Genomic DNA, 17,181 nt, shown 5'->3' with positions numbered 1-17,181 from the left:
TGTGGGTCGTTCAAATGGATTATTACTATTCAGAAACAGTTCCTAGTTGTCGTAAATGCCCTGCTAACAATGACGACGTTATAATTAGTGCAACTGTATAGTTTCTCTCTGTTGAGAAAATTCAAGCTTAGTAATTTTGCACAGCTAATGTGATGATTTAACGCAAACGTTTCTGTTATTCAGTTAGTCTTCTGTGTAAAATCTGATAAGGGCCTCAAATATTTCAACTGTATGAGACCAGCCAGTCTCAGTTAGATTAGTTTGACTTTGAGCAGGTTCACAAAGTTCATCTGTCACAGACAGGCATGGCAGCTATTTCACCAACAAAACAGTGATTCCTAGGAAGTAAAGCAGTTATCAAGATTAACAACTTCAACAGTTTTTCACATTTTTCTCTTTACACTGATACTTTCTCAAATAAAATGTGTATATATACATAAACATAGATGTGCATCTGTATTATAAGCAGTTTTACTTGGCTATTAGTCTGTGAACGAATGATTTTAAAGGAAAAATGCACTGTAGGCCTGAGGGCGAGGACCACCCAGAGGTACAAGAAAGACAAGATTTATTTCATCTACACAAAATCATGTCCTATTTTTCCTATTATTTTTGACTTTTGCTTAGATTTTAGTTGTGTTCAGTTTGTTGTCAGCCTCTGGGGAGGATCGTGGTCAATAAATATTTTATCAGGGGGTTTAAATTCTCCCCTTTACCCCCCAAGGAAGCAGTTAATCCTTTCCTCTTGGATAAAGTAAATGCCATCTCATACATATTCAGTATCAGAGTTCACTTTCAAGTGGCAGGTGATTTGTTTTGTCCTTTTAAACATAAAAATTAGACCCTCAAAAACATAATTTTGTCTCTGGGTTTGTTGCTGCCACAGATTTATATATAAAAAGCGTGGCATTACAAAAAGATAAACTTCCCTCTCTATCATCTCTAATTCTATGCTCACATGATGAAATGGAGAAAGCAATGACAGGAATGTGGAATTTGGTTGGATTTCAACACATAAAGCGCACTGCAAGCAGACACTTGCCACCGTGTGCGTGCATGCGTGTGTGTGGGGGTGTGCGTCTTTAATCCTTGAAAAGGCTGGCAGTGACTGGCCCAAAAATCGGATGTTTTCTCATTCGAGCGTTTCCCAGACACACCTCTTTCTCCCTCCTCGCCGTTGTTGGCCTCTTCCTTTCCCGTCTGTCTGTCTGTCCGTCTTCCCCATAATTTATTTTACAGTTGTCGGTAACTGCTTTGCCCTGGGAGAGGGCAAAAAAAGATATCATAATTTAGACAAAGATGTGAGCTCCTTCTGCGGTTCACCTCTTCTTACCCTCCCCTCCTCCTCCTCCTCCTCATCCTTCACGACACACAGACACACATGCCCACAGCCTTAGGGCAGTATAGTTAAGAAGGTATGTAAAGTTTGTCATTTTTAGGACCCTGAACGGCCAAACTGGAGGGAGCAAGAAAAGAGGTGAGAGGGGGAGGGAAGAAGACAACGATGGAGTTTGATGAAGTGTGAAGGAGTAAAGGCAGGAAAGGTGTTTGGAGCTGCAGGTGTGAGACCAATTTGTGGCTTTATTTCCGTCTCTCTCTCACACACACACGCAGACTAGTCTTGACATTGAAATAGTGCTCACTGAGGTGAAGAGAAACCAGCAGGAATTGGGGGCAGCTGACATAAAGCAGAGACAGAAAAGGTATTAGCAGCTCATAAAAAGGCACTTAGAGCTGCAGTTAAGCAACTCACACATTCATCACCGCTGGCTGCTACTGAACACACACATTTTTAAACTCTCGACGGCAGCTGCTCTCATCACGAGGAATTACAAAGATGGAAGGACAAAGATAATGAATGTGTGAGAAAGGGAAGAGTGGTAAGGAACATGGGAAGATAATATGATTTTATAACTGACTGACTGCTGAAAGAGGATGTCTGTTTGAAAAGTTATAAAAGGCAAAGCAAAAATAACCTCTCCAGTGAATTTAAATGACATAAAAAGAGGATGATGGCATGTGTTAAGAGAAAGTGTGTCAATGCCAAGGCGCTGCATGCCTCTGTATAGCCTGCAATTTCTGGGGGGGAAAAAAACGAGTGTGCCAGTATAATCAGCTATATTTGCACGAATCATCTCTTTCAAATCCTTCACTCCGCCCACAAGATACAATCCTTCCATTCTTGTATTTTTTCTCATTCACTCCACCAGGATGTCTATGAGCAGGACGCACATTCACTCTGTTTGGACAAGAACTTAATACCAAAAGCTGGACACTTTTTTTTTTAAACCTCCTGCTTTCCTTTTTAAAAAAAAAAAAAAAAACTCCATTTGGGATCAGGATTTGGAATAAGCTCTTCCTCTTTTTTCTGTCTCTTTGAAGCTTTTCTAAGGATCAGACAGCCTGACAGAGAAAGTTGTGACAGATTTAGAAAGCGGCAAAAAAAGTCCAGAGAGAGACAGACAGAGCTTTGCCCCGGAGGTTTCTGAAGAGGAAACAGGAGACAGATAAAGAGGCAGCGATAATCTGAGAGAGAGAGAGAGAGAGAGAGAGAGAGACAGACAGACAGACGGAGGGAAGAGCACAGCTGTTGTGTGAAGAGAAAATATAGATAAAGTGAGGAGGTGCACAAGTGTGAAGGGCGAGGAGAAGAGACTGACAAGGACAATACATGGGAGAGTCAGCAAATAAAAGACAGAGAGTGAGGAATAATTCAAGTTGAAGGTCAAGTAAGACATCAAGACAAGAAAAAATTGAAGAGATAAAAAGACAAAACAGACAAGAGGTGATTTGAAGAGGTGGAGAGACACCTGACATCAGATTAAACAGCAGTGAGAATGGAGACGCAGCAAGACAAGAGGAGAGGCTTCCTCTGAAGTGAAAGAAAAATTAGCTGTGTTTGACGCAAAGAAGAGGAGACGATTTCCTCATCATGTTTTATTCAGCTGGTTTCCCAAATTCAAACAACCTGCGCCGGAAGAACAACTTTGTCCCAGGATAGAATGAAGAGAGGAGCAAAGAGATACCTGCCGAGTCTGTGATACCCTCCTGCTCCTCCTTTTCCTCCTCTTCACCTCAGACTCCTCCACCTTCCTTTCTTTCACTTTACATCCAGTCCCTCCTCCTCTGTCCTGAGATCTCCTGTCCTTTCCTCTCCATCTCCTCACTATGTGGATACCAGCTTTCCTCCTATGGATTCTTAATATCAGCAATTTGTGCTCAGGACAAGACTATATGGACTATTACCAGACTGGAGACATGGGCACCGAGGTGAGACATTTCATTTCTCCATCATCTATAAAAACGTGTGCATGGCCTGTACCATTTCTCATTGGCTTTAGACCAAACTACAGAGGATTTTCACTAACTTCTACAGCTTTTAAATCAGCGTCTACTCTTGATTACATAGATGACAAGTTAAAGGAAAAATCGGAATGAATGAGAATAAATGCAGATGCTGATGTACAATGCAGCGCTCTCAGTATCTTTTTGGAAGAATGCTGTTAGTTAAGCGAATAAAACTCTGTTTATTCAGGAAGTCTCATTGAGATCAAGATCTCTTTTACAAGAGAGACCTGACAAACAAAGAAGGTGCATGCAATATCTTAATAAGACAGCTCTGTCACACAATGATCCATCCAGTGGTTTATGTATAGTGGCAGCTGCATGAGCATACATGATATCTCTATAATCCAGTGTAGAGAAGATAGCATTGTTCTGGTATTAGAATTTTTAATTTTTGAGCAAGGTGTTTAACAAGGGTTTGTAAGGTAACCTTCTATCTAACCAAAAAAGTATTTATAATGCTGTAATGTGTCTATTAGATTCACATTAAGAGTACGGATTGGAAAAGTAAAGTAAATAACAGGGGGCCTAATATTGATCTGTGTGGGACACTAGCAGCAGTAACAGCCCAAACAGACACATATGATTTGAACCAGGTGTAAACAGAATCACCAAAACCAATAGAAAGCAGCTTATTTAGCAAAATATTATGATCAACATTATCGAAAGCCTTGGACAGATCTACAAAGAGTGCAGCACTTACCAAGTGAGTTATCCACAACACCAGCTGCAGCAGTTATTGTTATATGAGCAGGTCTAAAGCCTGACTGCAGTGGCAGAAGGATAATATATATAATCATTATTAAAATGAACTAAATTAAAGCAATTAAAGAGTCTCATTTCAGCCCCACTTTACAAAAACGTGTTTCCTTTTTGTTAAGTAAATACTATGAATCAGAATCTGCATGAGCACAGTTCTGCGTAAAAGGCGTCATTTGCTTTACTTTCAATAGTCTGCTTTACTGTAAATGCTGTTCATGAGCCAGCCAGGCTTTCTATGGAAGTGTCTCTGTGGTTCAATTTCAAAAGCTTTCTGTGTCCATAATAGCAGTGAGTCATGGTATGCAGCAGTGGCATTGTGGAATTCCAATCATGTATTTCAATGGAACTGGCCAATTGTTCAAAACAGAAAAAGAAAATTGTGTGTTGTATTGTAAGTAATATTAGCTTCAGACATAAGATGTTTATACAGGAAGACAGAGTTAGTGACAAATGCATGGGTGTGTACATGTGCATGTGTCTGTGTGCCAGCAGTATCTAATGGTGGACCCCAGAGCACTGGTCCATCATGACCTTATAGTCCCACAGTGATGACCTCATGTCATGTGATCACTTACACAAAGCAGAGAGAGAGCGAGAGAGAGAGACCAAAAGAACATCTGGGAAGATCTTGAAAGACAGAGAAGAATTTACAACCGTCTGTCAATGTTAAGCAGAGAAAGTCCCCTGACATTTCCTCTTGCGCCAACATGAGGTTGACTTTTGTGGTTTTGAGTGAAATGTCTCAACAACTATTAGATGGATTGTCATGAAATTTGGTACGCATATTCATGTCCCCCTCAGGAGGAATTGTAATCACTTTGGTGATCCCCTTTTTATTTAGCACCATTATCAGGTCAGAAGTTTACTTTGTCCATAACCTTATTTTATGACTTACATAACTACTGACATTCCCACCGGCCTCAGTTGTACACACTACACTGTGTTTAGAGCTAATTAGCAAATGTTAGCATGCTAACATGCTAAACTAAGATGGTGAACATGGTAATCAGTATGTTCAGCATTGTCATTGTGAGCATGCTGATGTTAGCTTTTAGCTCACCGCTGTACAGCCTCACAGAGCCGTTAGCATGGCTGTTGACTCTTAGTCTTGTATTCGATATGATGTTTAAAAATGAAGACAGCTGTGTGAGACACAAAGAGAAAGAGGACATAGGAAAATGATAGAAATAGATGAGACAGATGGAAAGAAACGGAAAGGGAGGGGGACAGACAGCAAGTGACTGAGAGAGAAAGAGATAAATGGAAAAGACTGATAACAACAGAGATCTGGTTTCTGTTTAGGTAATGCCAGCTGTACCAGTCTGCTCCTGCTCAGCCTGGGAAACTAAACAACCACCCTCACTCCCTGGAAGAGGAATTAATATGTGACACTCAAATGCTCAACTCCCAGCTGACATTTATTCCCCACAGATGATACCGAGGCCTCAATCAGCCAATCTGTTACACAATTAACCTTTTATCTTTCATCTACTGAATCTCCACAGAGTAGAGCAGAGTCATCCATCATGACGACAGAAAAATCATTATGAGGATGACTCACAGCAGGAATGGACTATAGAGCGATATCTACTGTAAACTGAGATTTCCTGCATGGACCTGGTCCACCACAAAAAGACTTCTTTGTACAATAATAGTAATGTGGGTGTTGGCTGAGCTGACAATCTCCAGTCTGTTTGGTCCATTTAAGCAGGTCTACTGCTGCGTTTAAGGACTCCTCTGAAGGAGGAGACTCGAGGTTGGTAGTTTCACTTGAAAAGTCATCCAAATAATTGACTGATCAAGCAACCAAAAGGACTTAGAAAATACAGATGCAGTACAAAAATTTAATGCCATAGGTAAACTGGGTCAGATTACAGCGTCTTGCTCAAGGGCACTGCAGCAGCAGGTCAAGTATTTTCAAATTTTATCATAATTGCCTTAGGTGACGTTTAAAGTGCAGAGTCTAACTGTTAAAAAAAGGAACGACAAAAAAAAGAGCAAGAACAGCAATACTAAGGCATAAAGAAAACGCAGACTTCGCTTCCTTGTGTACTTGAACGCAACAGAGTGTGTGTGTGTGTGTGTGTGTGTGTGTGTGTGTAGGTAGGTGAGGAGAGGACACACGTACCCATAATAACGAACAGTAGCCAACAGCAACATGTTACAACACATTGGTAGCTGAGGTATTCACTGTTTATCCAGCTCAAACCAGCAAAGCTTACACTGAAAATCGACAGTATGTAATAGTTTTCCTCCAAAAAACCAGACTCAGAACAAATCACCCTCAATTCTAACATTTCAAAATATAAAGAGTATTGCATTTTTAAGCATTTCTATTATATTTAACAGCCAAAAAATGGATATCTGTGACTTATGAGGCAAATGCCTGTTTTCAGTTTGTATCTTTTAGCCTCTTATTGTCATAAGTCATATTTTTCCCTTCTTGGTGATGTTATCTATGAATACAACGCTTTGTGGCAACATATTAAGAAATGTTGTGTTATGAAAGGCACATTTGTCTATATGATTCTTTCCTGTCTTCCAGGCTCCAGTGTTGTCAGATGACCAGCCTAGTTTGGAGACAGTGACGAGTGTGGATCAGCTGTTACAGCTTATATACCCCGAATACAGTTTGCTTCAGAACTGCCTGAGGAAGAAATCATGGCGCGTCTCCTCTTCCCCCTCTTTTTCCACCTCCTCAGCGAGCCCTTTAGTCCACTCAAACGATGAGGATCTGTGGGGTCGGCCCAGGGAGGAGGCTCTTTACAAAGTGGACGGGACTTTGGGAGGTAAACACTGAGATACAAAAATTACAGTACAAACTAGTGGTTTCATATATATGGAGCTAGCTCATAGTGCAAGAGTTACTCTTTTTTGTAAATTTAGGCAAAATAATGAATGTTAATATGATTGATATTGATTACTGATTGATCATGATAGCCTCATCATCAGGCTACAGTATTTTAAAACACTAAAGTAGACGACCAGACAGATTTCATTGCACTGGAGACAGACAAAAGTAGGTGGTAAGTGAAAAAAATGGAGAAAAGGAGCCGAGTTGGAAAGAAGACTGGAAAATGAAAATTAGATCCATTATTGGAGAGGTTGATGATTTCCTGCCATCACCCCAAAACCACTAATAACACATAAATTAAGACCCAAAAGCTCTTTTGTATTCAGATTCAGAGTGCCAGCAAACAAAATCCAGTTATCTAATCACACATGTTTTCAGTCATCCTAGAGGAGATCCAGCGGACCTCATGCCAGCCCAGAGAGGTGTGTGTGGAGGTCTCCAAAGAATACCCAGAATCCACCAGTCAATTCTACCTCCCTCGCTGTGTAGCACTGCATCGGTGCGGTGGATGCTGCACCAACGAGGCTTTTTACTGCACGAATACAAGTCACACGCTTGTCAACAAGACAGTAAGTGTTGCAGCTGGATTCCCCTCTTTTGTATCTAGCCTGTTCAATTCCATGTCAGACACTTTTTAGCACTTGAATTATTTAACACTCACTCATATTACTCGACTGGGTTGGATTTTCTCCTCTTACACCTCACACTGCCTCAGGAATCTACGCAGTTGTGCAAGAAGCTCATCTGTATCACAAACCCACCCTACTGCAGTGGGACGCCCTTTGGCTGCAACTGGACATCAAGTCAATACAATACAGTCACGCACAGTTGCACAATCTTGCAACCATTACATCAACTTCTACACATCAGCCCGAAACACTCACAAGCAGTAATATTATTACAGCAGCAGCAGCAACAGCAGCAGAAGACAACAAGATAAACAACGTAAAAGTACTCTTTTCTTACACAATCTACACACCTTCATCTTTCTTCCTGCCAGCTGATGGAGTTGTCCCCACCCAGGATGGATCGCTCTGTCGTCATGGTAACCTTCGTCAACCACACTTCGTGCGAATGCCTCTCTAAGCGGCCGCTCCACTCCATCATCAGACGAGCCGCAACAGATCACCTGTGAGTGAGAGTGAGGAGTGACGTGCGTGTACATTTACAAACATTTCTGAGTCATTTATCCTGTATCCATGCATTTGTAATATGTGTGTCTGTGTGTGTGTAGGTGTTCCCCACCCGAAGTTCCCTGTGCCTCGGGGTCATTGTGGGATCCAGTGAACTGTGTGTGTGTCTCTACAGATGCCATAAACTACTCTGAGACTGGTGAGTGTGCATGAGTCACGTTGATCAAATGATTCAGTTTCTGCATATTCAGTTTAGATCGCCCTGAAGGTGTTTTAAGATACATGATTAAAGAAAAACTACATTTCTTTTGATGAGGGGGCACTGCTTCATTTAAAGGAGGAGCCACTGGTCTAGAGAGCAGAAAGTCTTTCAGGCTGACTCTATTTTGGGTCCTGATCCAGTACTTCATAAGAGAATTTTGGCAAATGAAAGTCAAGCAACAAATCAAAAGTATAATTTTAGTATTTATAGCAAATGTTAAGTTGTATCCTCAATAAGTGTGGAGAAAAGGGTGTCAAACAAGCAACATGCAAAACCTAAATCGAGCACTATGTTGCATTACAAAATCAGGATTTACCTCATGGTTACATTTCTGCAGTCAGAGCAGTGTTTGGATACTGTGCAGCACGTTCAGGATGGGACATCTGACACAGGACAGGAGAGACTTTAAACACAACACCAGGTGATTTCACTGATGGAAGTGGAAACCACCTGCTGCAGAGTTTGGCAGGAGTGAAAACCTGCACAAGCTCGTCCCTACGCAGTGTAAACCCCCTGCAGTGTGGAGTGCACAAACACTCCCCAAACATGTTGTAAGCAGAAAAAAATGTACTTTTATTTCTAAAAGTGCGTTTTTAAAAGGTGAATACTGTTCTCCTGTTGTTTTGTGAACTAGTGAACACAGCTGAAAGCTCCCAACTCTGAACCAGAATGAAGTGTCATCCAAAATGTGACCTAAACTGAGCAGGTTTCGGGATGTGAGCCAGACTTCGGTTAAGTTTCAAAGACATCTTTTCAAAAACTCCAACACCAAAACCAGATGATAAGGATGATGATGATGCCTGGGTGGCAAATTATCTGAAATTATTATCTGAAACGACTTCCCCCTGAGGGAATGTTTATTCAACTGTAACGTGAGAAGTGAAAGTGTCTTTGCGGCATTTTACTTGTACAATCATGCAGTGAACTCCACTGCCTATCATATCCAGCTCCTTTTTCTTTTTCTAATAATAAACTGACAAACATTACTTATCACATTGTTTTAAAGAACAGACTGAAAATAGACACCAATGGGAAAGAGTCTGAATGATTAGAAATATAAACAAAATTTTGATACATATGGACATTTTGGACATAATAGGGAAATCATTAGTTTTGTTGGTATTTGGTCATAAACCAAAGCATTGGACAAATTAAATTGGCCTGATGATGGCGCTAGAGGAAAAGTCAGGGGGTCACCAAAGTCAGTATGATTCATCCTCTGGGGGCCATGAATGTCTGTACAAAATTTCAAGGTAATTCATTTCATGGTTTTTGAGATATTTCAGTTAGGACCGACATTGCCATCAACACCAGAAAGCTGAAATGAAGCTGGAAAAACAACTAAATACCATTTTTTACTTCCATGTGGCTTCCAGAGGCGCTGAACTCAGGTCTGCTGGCTCTCTGTGGGCCCAACAGGGTTCTGGATGAGTCCACCTGTGAGTGCGTCTGTCGAAATGGACTCACCGAGGACAGATGCAATCCAGGCTGGAAACTGGACCACAACACCTGTAAGGAAGGGTTTCAGTTACTGAAAATATTTCACACTATACTGTTAGAAAGAGAATTGAAACCCCATAGTTGTGAACCAGTTGTGCAAGTGGATATCAGGAAACGTTGGGAAGATATATGGCCAAATTGGTGCTCATGCCTGAAAAGTGATGTCAACAGTGCTCCTCTTTTATGTGCAAAAATGGCTTCCTTTACTGTAAATACAATAAATTGCTTAGAAATGGACTGTCATTCTGAAAGCAACCAGGTAAGATTGAGCCAGAAACAATAACCACAGATAGAGGGAAGTTTTGGGAAGTTTTGGGTAGAAGGGCTATGCAAATATTTACAGTAACAAGTCAGAACCTGCCCACCAAATATTTAGCACTAAACACAGACAGAAGTGCAGGATATGGTTTGGTTTTAATTCATAAAATTACCTATATGTGATTGGTCTCTTCCTATTTATGTCAGGTGAATGTCAGTGTGAAGGTCAAGCTGAGGGGAAGTGGTGCCCCACCGGCCAGCGGTGGGATGAGGAGCTGTGTGGCTGTGTGTGCGCCGCAGAGTGTCCCGGGAATCAGCCCCTGAACCCCGACACCTGCCTGTGTCAGTGCAGAGAGAGTCCACAGTCATGTCTGCGGCAGGGCAAGAGGTTCAACCCCAACACCTGCAGGTAGGCGTACAAGAAGGCCAGGAGTCTGTCCTCGGCCTGGTTTCTAGCCAGTGTCCATCCTGCTGAAGTGTCCTTGAGCAAAACACTGAATTTCTCAGCTCTGTACTCCATGCTCCCTGTGGAAAGAGGCAAGCAAAGACAGTATGTCTCCTTTGGGGGATGAAATTATCCCAAGTATCCACATTCTGGGTCTCTGCCAGCTACACCCTTAACTCTGAGAAACCCCTCTGCCCCTAGCCAAAAAAGCAAATAAGCAATAAAAAAATGTTTCAGTCATAAACATTTTTATCTTGCGTCTGTTCAGGGAACAACATTAACCCTGTACTTTATTGAGACCTTTATTGATCAATTTATGCATAAATAGCAGCTGGGATTTGTTTGCACTTCAGTGATGTCAGTGATGATGTCTCCCCTGTCAGCGTCAAAATATTTAGCAATCAGTCCTGTTATTGTCTCTAAGTGACAGAGAACACCCACCTCCCCTTTTTTAATCAAAGTTGTACAGCACATCACACATAAGCTGGCTGAAAATAGTGTGTTTATACACACACAGCCATTCTAATAGAGTATCTACGTCTGGTTTCCAGGTTGCGACAAAACAGTTCATTTAAGTTATTAGTTCCTCTTTTCCTACTTCCACACACAACTCGATGACCTGATGTAAACCCACAGTTCCAGACATTTTCCAGCTGTACTGAACTTATCGGCAATATGAACACTCTCATTGCGTTGCGTACAGACACAGACTGACATATGTGGCCCAGAACACACTACTTATAAATGGTTTTAAGAGGAGGGCAAGTAGGTGATGTAGCCAAAAGAGGCCCTGATCTCTTGGACAGCGATCACTATGATCAGTACAAAGTGTCTTAAAACAACTCTGCAATAATGACATAATTGTATTGCCACAATTCAGCTGGTAAACACATAATGATAATTTGGATACTTGCGTGCTTTTATAATACCTGCTTGTTACCTGGCAAACCATAGTCTGTGGTCAGTGTGTCACTCATGCTGTTCCTCTTTTTTCTTCTGGTTCCCTCTTTATAGCTCTAACTCAGCATTTTGGAACTGTAGCTAAGGAGAAACAAGAAACAACTATTTCGAAATTGTAACTATTCACGTTTACTTCTAAATTATGAAAGTATTGAAGCACAATATGAACTTAATCATCTGGGTTTGGGGGACATAAATTATAAAACTGTTAAATATATATGTGAAAAAGTTGGCACAAAATGACTTAAGTCAGGTTAAGTCATCAGTCAGGTTGTGTATCTGTACAGCCAAATCTTTAGTGGATCTCCACTAAAACTTCAAAGATTTGTGTTGCACATATCAATTCTCTTCAGTTCATCATGAGTTACCTGAACCAGTGGCTCATACTGGGAGAGCTGGTCCTTTCCGCTGTGCTTTAGGCACAAGCTCAGCCTGGCCGGCCCTTGGGGTGCCATCACAACTCCTCACCCTGGGAGCTCTGCAAGAGACAGGGGTGAGGGAAGAGTGAAAACCAGAGCTTTGAGGGGGAGAAAGCAAGCAAACTCTCAATGGACAAGTAATACATTCCAAACTCGAAGAAGAAAAACTTTCTTTCTCCGTGTTCTTTCGTTCACATGTTTCCATATGGCCTTTTATGGACACAGGGTGTCCTAAACATTCGGCCATGATCTCAGCTGCGTGTGCGTGTTTTGCATGCATGTCGCGGTTCCCACAGCCAGCATGCAAGAGATCAACCTTCCTCTGACCCAAGAGGCCTGCAGAGAGACAGACAGGGAGACGGGGTGAACTTGATGACAGTGAGCAGAGCAGCCACCAGACAGGCGGGCAGGCTCAGAGACAGATGGAGCGACAGGCACAAAGAAAAACACAGAAGCAGGCTTTGATATAACTGATTTCTAACGGTGGCTTACACATGTGGGAAAGTTCACAGACATGCACACAAGTGACCTATGATGGCAGAATTTCTTAAACAAGTACTCAATATAAGTCATATTTCCTTTATGGTGAAGTTGCAGCCTCCATTTTTACCCACTTTTGTCTGTCCATGTAATTGTTGGGGGGCTTTTACCTTGAAAAACTAAGTAACTAAGTAAAATTAAAATATTTAAGTGCTCTTCAAACTTAGCCTAGTTATTAGCTAAGTGTTCACTAAGTGGAGATATACACATCTCTAATTATAACATTGCACCACACAAACTTGATATTATATTATTTAGCAAGTAACTATTACAGTATTTAGCTATTTAAATATCTACTGCCACTAAGCTAACTGCCAGGTGTAGCTGTTGCGCAGCTAACTGAACTAGCTAGCTAGCTAATTAACTGACAAAACTAACGTTAGCTACCTTGTTCATATATGACCCTCAGAAAGAAGAGTAAAATAGGTACGATGAGATTTGGTCAACATATCTGACCAGGGATTTCAACAAATGCTGGTTAATAATGGTGTAAACTGATACATTTCACAAAAATAATACAAATAACATACCTCAAGTTAAAAAACGTTGCGCCAAAAACGCTATATGACTAGCTAGGTTAGCATAATCAGATACTTCCACTTACTCTAATCTGCATGAATGCTAACTCTGATAGAAACATATTTCAACATGTATGCATGTATGAACAAAACTAAGTAATACCTACCTACATACCTACCCTACAAGGGTTTGGCAGTTAAATATATCGTTTGCCCCCCTAAAACAATTTTTTACAAGTTATGCTACAGTTTGTGATGCTACTATGACTTAAGCTAGTTTTTTTATGTTTGCTAGCAACCACACATTACAAGTAAAGCTAGGACACTTACGTTTTAATGCTGCTAATTAGTAAGTCTCTAGTTTGAAACTAGCAAGTAGTAACCAAGAATTAAGGATACACTAACAATACAAACAAGGCAGTATGGGACGTTATTATTCAAGTATGCACAAGACTACTCTTTCCATCATTCTTTTCATCATTTTGTCTATTTCTTTTATGTTTGATTCAACATCTGGTCACAGGAGGTGGTACAACAGAAGACCATACACCTACTGTGATTTTGAAGAGGAGATTTCCCAGAATTTGGCCATAATCCTCCTTTCTCTCTGGAGAAATACTCCCTCTTTTTCTCACACACAGGATCGTTTGATGCACGCACAAACAAGACTTGGATCAGGGTTTATCCAAAAGGGATGTGAAGATCTGAATAATCAATAGTATCCTTGCCAAGAGAATATAATCTCCCCTGTGTTTTGTTTTTATTTCTTCCCTGTTCCTTTCTCTTCCTCCTCTCAACCTCACCCTTTCTTTCCCTCCTCCCTTCTCTCATTTTCTGTCTTTTTCTACGTTCCATCCTCCTCTGGATCTTGTTTTTTCTGGCTTTTGCTCCCATCTTCATCCTTCTTCTCCCTCTATCTAGTTGTTACAGGTTGCCTTGCAGAAAGCCCAGACCTGTGTGCCAAACTGGTTTTTACTACAGCCCCCAAGTCTGCCAGTGCATCCCCAACTACATGAGGCCTGAATGGAATTAACCAATCACAGGCAGGCAGAGGCGCAAGACTGGAGATGCAGCCATTTATTGCCCTTTAACATGAGGCTAGAGTCCTTTTGGCCTGAAAACAAACAGGCAAGAAGGAGGAAGTGCCTCTTGCCAAGAGGGCAGGAAGGTGGATCAACATATTTACACATACTGGATTACAACAGACTACACACATCACTTGGAGGAATTGTATTAATGCTGTCTGTGCTCTGACGCAAAAGAGGAGGGAGTGCTTCCCAGTGAAACAAAAAGGCCCAAACAGCCACCAGTATGCAGTAAACCTCGTAAAAAGTGGAGTAATCTCAGCCAAAGAGAGAAAATGAGGAGGGATATTTGACTCTCTGGGACTTTTTCCCAACACTAATAACACAAAGGGGGCGGGATGAACCAATCAGACTTTGAGACTTCATCCCAGCTGCAACGTGTTTGAGCAAGATATTCAGCAACCGACCTGCTGCAGAGACACCACTCATGACTGTGTGAAATGGAAAGTGGAATAAAATACTAACAGACTCCATGCTTTTTTTTTAAGATTAAATAAGCTGTAGGCAACTTCACACTTTGGCAGCCGTGAGTCACGAGATATTTGAGAGGTTGAAGGATTTATTTTGCAGAACTGTGATGTTGCCGGGGCCTTACACGCCCTCTTTTAGTAGAGGTGGAAATGGTGACAGTATCTTTTGGTTTTTGGTGCAGCTTCCCTCAGCCTTTTCTTTCTAAGAGAGTAGAGATTTTATGCCAGACCCTGTTCAATTAAACGCTAATTTCAACACACCCAAACAGCTATTATATCCTCCAGTTTGTACTTGCCTCTACTCTTGTGCTGCTCTTTAAAGATTTCACTCAAACATGGCTGAATCCAATCACAATTGATGGTAACACTTGGGTACAGATCTTTTTCTTCTAGTAATTTAACTTTACACACTCTAAGTAATATTATTTGTAAATATTTAAATTTTTTCATATTTAAAACAGATCTTTCGAAGATGAAATCATGTGTAGTTGTAAAATACTGTATTTAAGTCACTATCATAACTAAATATTGTTTTGGAATTAAACTATTTACATGTCTTTGTACTCCAGCAGTTTTAATTATGTAGAATTTGAATTCTGTTTTTCATTGTCCATTTTGCCTGCACTGCCAATGACTCATTTTAACAGCTAATTTAGATACTTACACAGCTTTAAAAAGAAATAACGATTATAGGGCTCAGAAATACACTAAATGTTAGGATGAAGATTTATTGCAGTGTAGAAACGATTGTTGTGTCTGTGCCATTGGATGTAGAGAAAAACTGAATTTCTTTTATCATGCTACTATTAAATATTTAAAGTAGTTTTGAAGTACTGATTAAAAGCCTTGTCAGACTGATATGTTTGTGTCCCTGTTTTGTTAATGTTGAATATTGTATTTTGTGAGGGCAGCGACAGAACAATCTTAAGACTCACACAATCATTTTATAATGTTTAAACTCAGCAAAATGAAATGTTGCATTGAGTTAATGACACACTTGTTACCATGATCAGGGCCAAATTCCCCAGCAGAACTCAACCCACGAATCAGTCTTAAAAAATCCATTAAATGTACATGTAATATGTGTTATTGTAGAATGTAACTCCTCTGTAGGTCGTTTTTATCCCCCCCAAATTTCCATGTATAAAATACAATACACTGATAATACACAAAGTTTCAAATTTGTGACTGCTCCTTTAAAAAATCCTATTGCATGTTAACTCTCTGGCAGCTGGAGGATGAGAAATGCACGTTACGTTGCTCATGTTTCAAATGACAAGCCAGAGAAAAGTACCTCCACCCCTCAGCATGCACGCACACACACACATGCACACACACACACACACACACACACACCTGTGGGTGGGAACTTGACTCTTCCTGTGGTCTCCAGTTTCTTCTTCAGCAGTCTCTCTCTCTCCTTCTGCCTGTGTCTACCACAATAAACAATATTGACTCAGATGGAAAACAAAGGGATCGCCTTTCTGTCTGGCCCTTCTGACGGCCTGCCTGTCTAACTGCCTCACTTGTCTGTCTGCATCATTAGCTGATTACAGTGATTAATGGCTGAACTAGTAATTATTGCCATTAGCAATAGAAAGCCTCAGCTACCTAAAACATATTTAATCTCTGACTATTTTTGTACAATATGTGTAAACATGAACAACTGTGCCAAATCAAGGAATGATACAACTGACTGAGACTCAGCAGGGCTAATATCTAATTTGGCTGCTCGACTGACAATAACCGGCAGAAATAGGACTTATTTCAAAGTATTTCTACATGCCATTCTCTAGAAATTGTGCTCACGAAAACATCCATGAAGTTTCAGGCAGTTGAGAGTCTGAGCCCAAGGCTACAGTTGGTGGAAATCCAGGTCTTCTGAGTGCAGCTGTGGGTTCAGCTCCTTTTTAGGTTCGTAGTGCTGAAGCTGGATGATACAAATTCTTGACGTTTTAACAGGTATACTTCAGATTAGCTTCTTCTAATCTTCAAAGTCTGCACAGTGAAGGTAAGTAAGGGAAGAAAAACCTTTTTGGAGTGGAGTTGGACTTTAACTTTGGTCTTGATTGGCAGCCCCTCCTGTGCCTCTTTCAACCCAGATGATCAGGGAGATTGGCGACATTTTCTGCCCAGCTGATTTTCACTACCCTTACAAGGAACTGCTCAGAGCTTAAGTATTTACAATTAAAAGACTGGTACTTTTAACTGGCTGCAGGAGCTGTCTATTAAATCTTTTTTTTCTCCAAATGGCCTCTCAAAAGCTAGACTCGTTTATACTGGCTAAAGACCTGCTTGCTGGGTTATGCACACTTACACTACGAGGTTCCCCTCCTTGGTTTTCATATTGATAAGATGACACAGGCCAGGAACTGGCAAAGGTGAAGATTTGAGTGATCAGCCTACTTGGGCCTAATTTCTTTCTCTTCCTCTGCAGCCCACTGTCCATCAGTGCTGCTTCTTCTTATCTGTTGCCAGTGCACTGAAGCATTTTATTTCCTACTTTTGGAATAAACCGCTCATTCCTCTGGTGGAAAAAATGCACCTCTCTGGTGTATTGAATTCCATTTTAAGTCCAACAGAATAGATGCCATTTGAAATGTTTTATTTTTTCTTCAGGAACAAAATAT

General features: G+C 40.8%; 1 protein-coding gene across 1 annotated transcript; it reads left to right on the top strand.

Annotated features, from left to right (window-relative positions):
- Nucleotides 1-2,330: 2,330 nt before the first annotated feature.
- LOC139306694 (vascular endothelial growth factor C-like) lies at nt 2,331-15,724 on the top strand. The gene is made up of 8 exons (XM_070930640.1): nt 2,331-3,270; nt 6,653-6,896; nt 7,340-7,530; nt 7,962-8,092; nt 8,196-8,293; nt 9,733-9,867; nt 10,322-10,523; nt 13,918-15,724. The coding sequence occupies exons 1-8, from the start codon at nt 3,169-3,171 to the stop codon at nt 14,027-14,029; spliced, it is 1,215 nt and encodes a 404-aa protein (XP_070786741.1). The 5' UTR covers nt 2,331-3,168; the 3' UTR covers nt 14,030-15,724.
- The last annotated feature ends 1,457 nt before the right edge of the window (nt 15,725-17,181 follow it).

The sequence above is a fragment of the Enoplosus armatus genome, chromosome 24 (genome assembly GCF_043641665.1).
Source record: "Enoplosus armatus isolate fEnoArm2 chromosome 24, fEnoArm2.hap1, whole genome shotgun sequence".
Classification (NCBI taxonomy): domain Eukaryota; kingdom Metazoa; phylum Chordata; class Actinopteri; order Centrarchiformes; family Enoplosidae; genus Enoplosus; species Enoplosus armatus.
Note: the sequence above shows the minus strand (reverse complement) of the source record. Positions and strands in the feature narration are given on the sequence as shown.

Bases quoted from the DNA above. Each gene is read 5' to 3' on its own strand.
- LOC139306694 (XM_070930640.1), top strand. From the start codon at position 3,169: ATGTGGATACCAGCTTTCCTCCTATGGATTCTTAATATCAGCAATTTG. The intron at 8,093-8,195 runs GTGAGTGAGAGT...GTGTGTGTGTAG, and splicing joins CGAGCCGCAACAGATCACCT to GTGTTCCCCACCCGAAGTTC. The intron at 8,294-9,732 runs GTGAGTGTGCAT...TGTGGCTTCCAG, and splicing joins CATAAACTACTCTGAGACTG to AGGCGCTGAACTCAGGTCTG.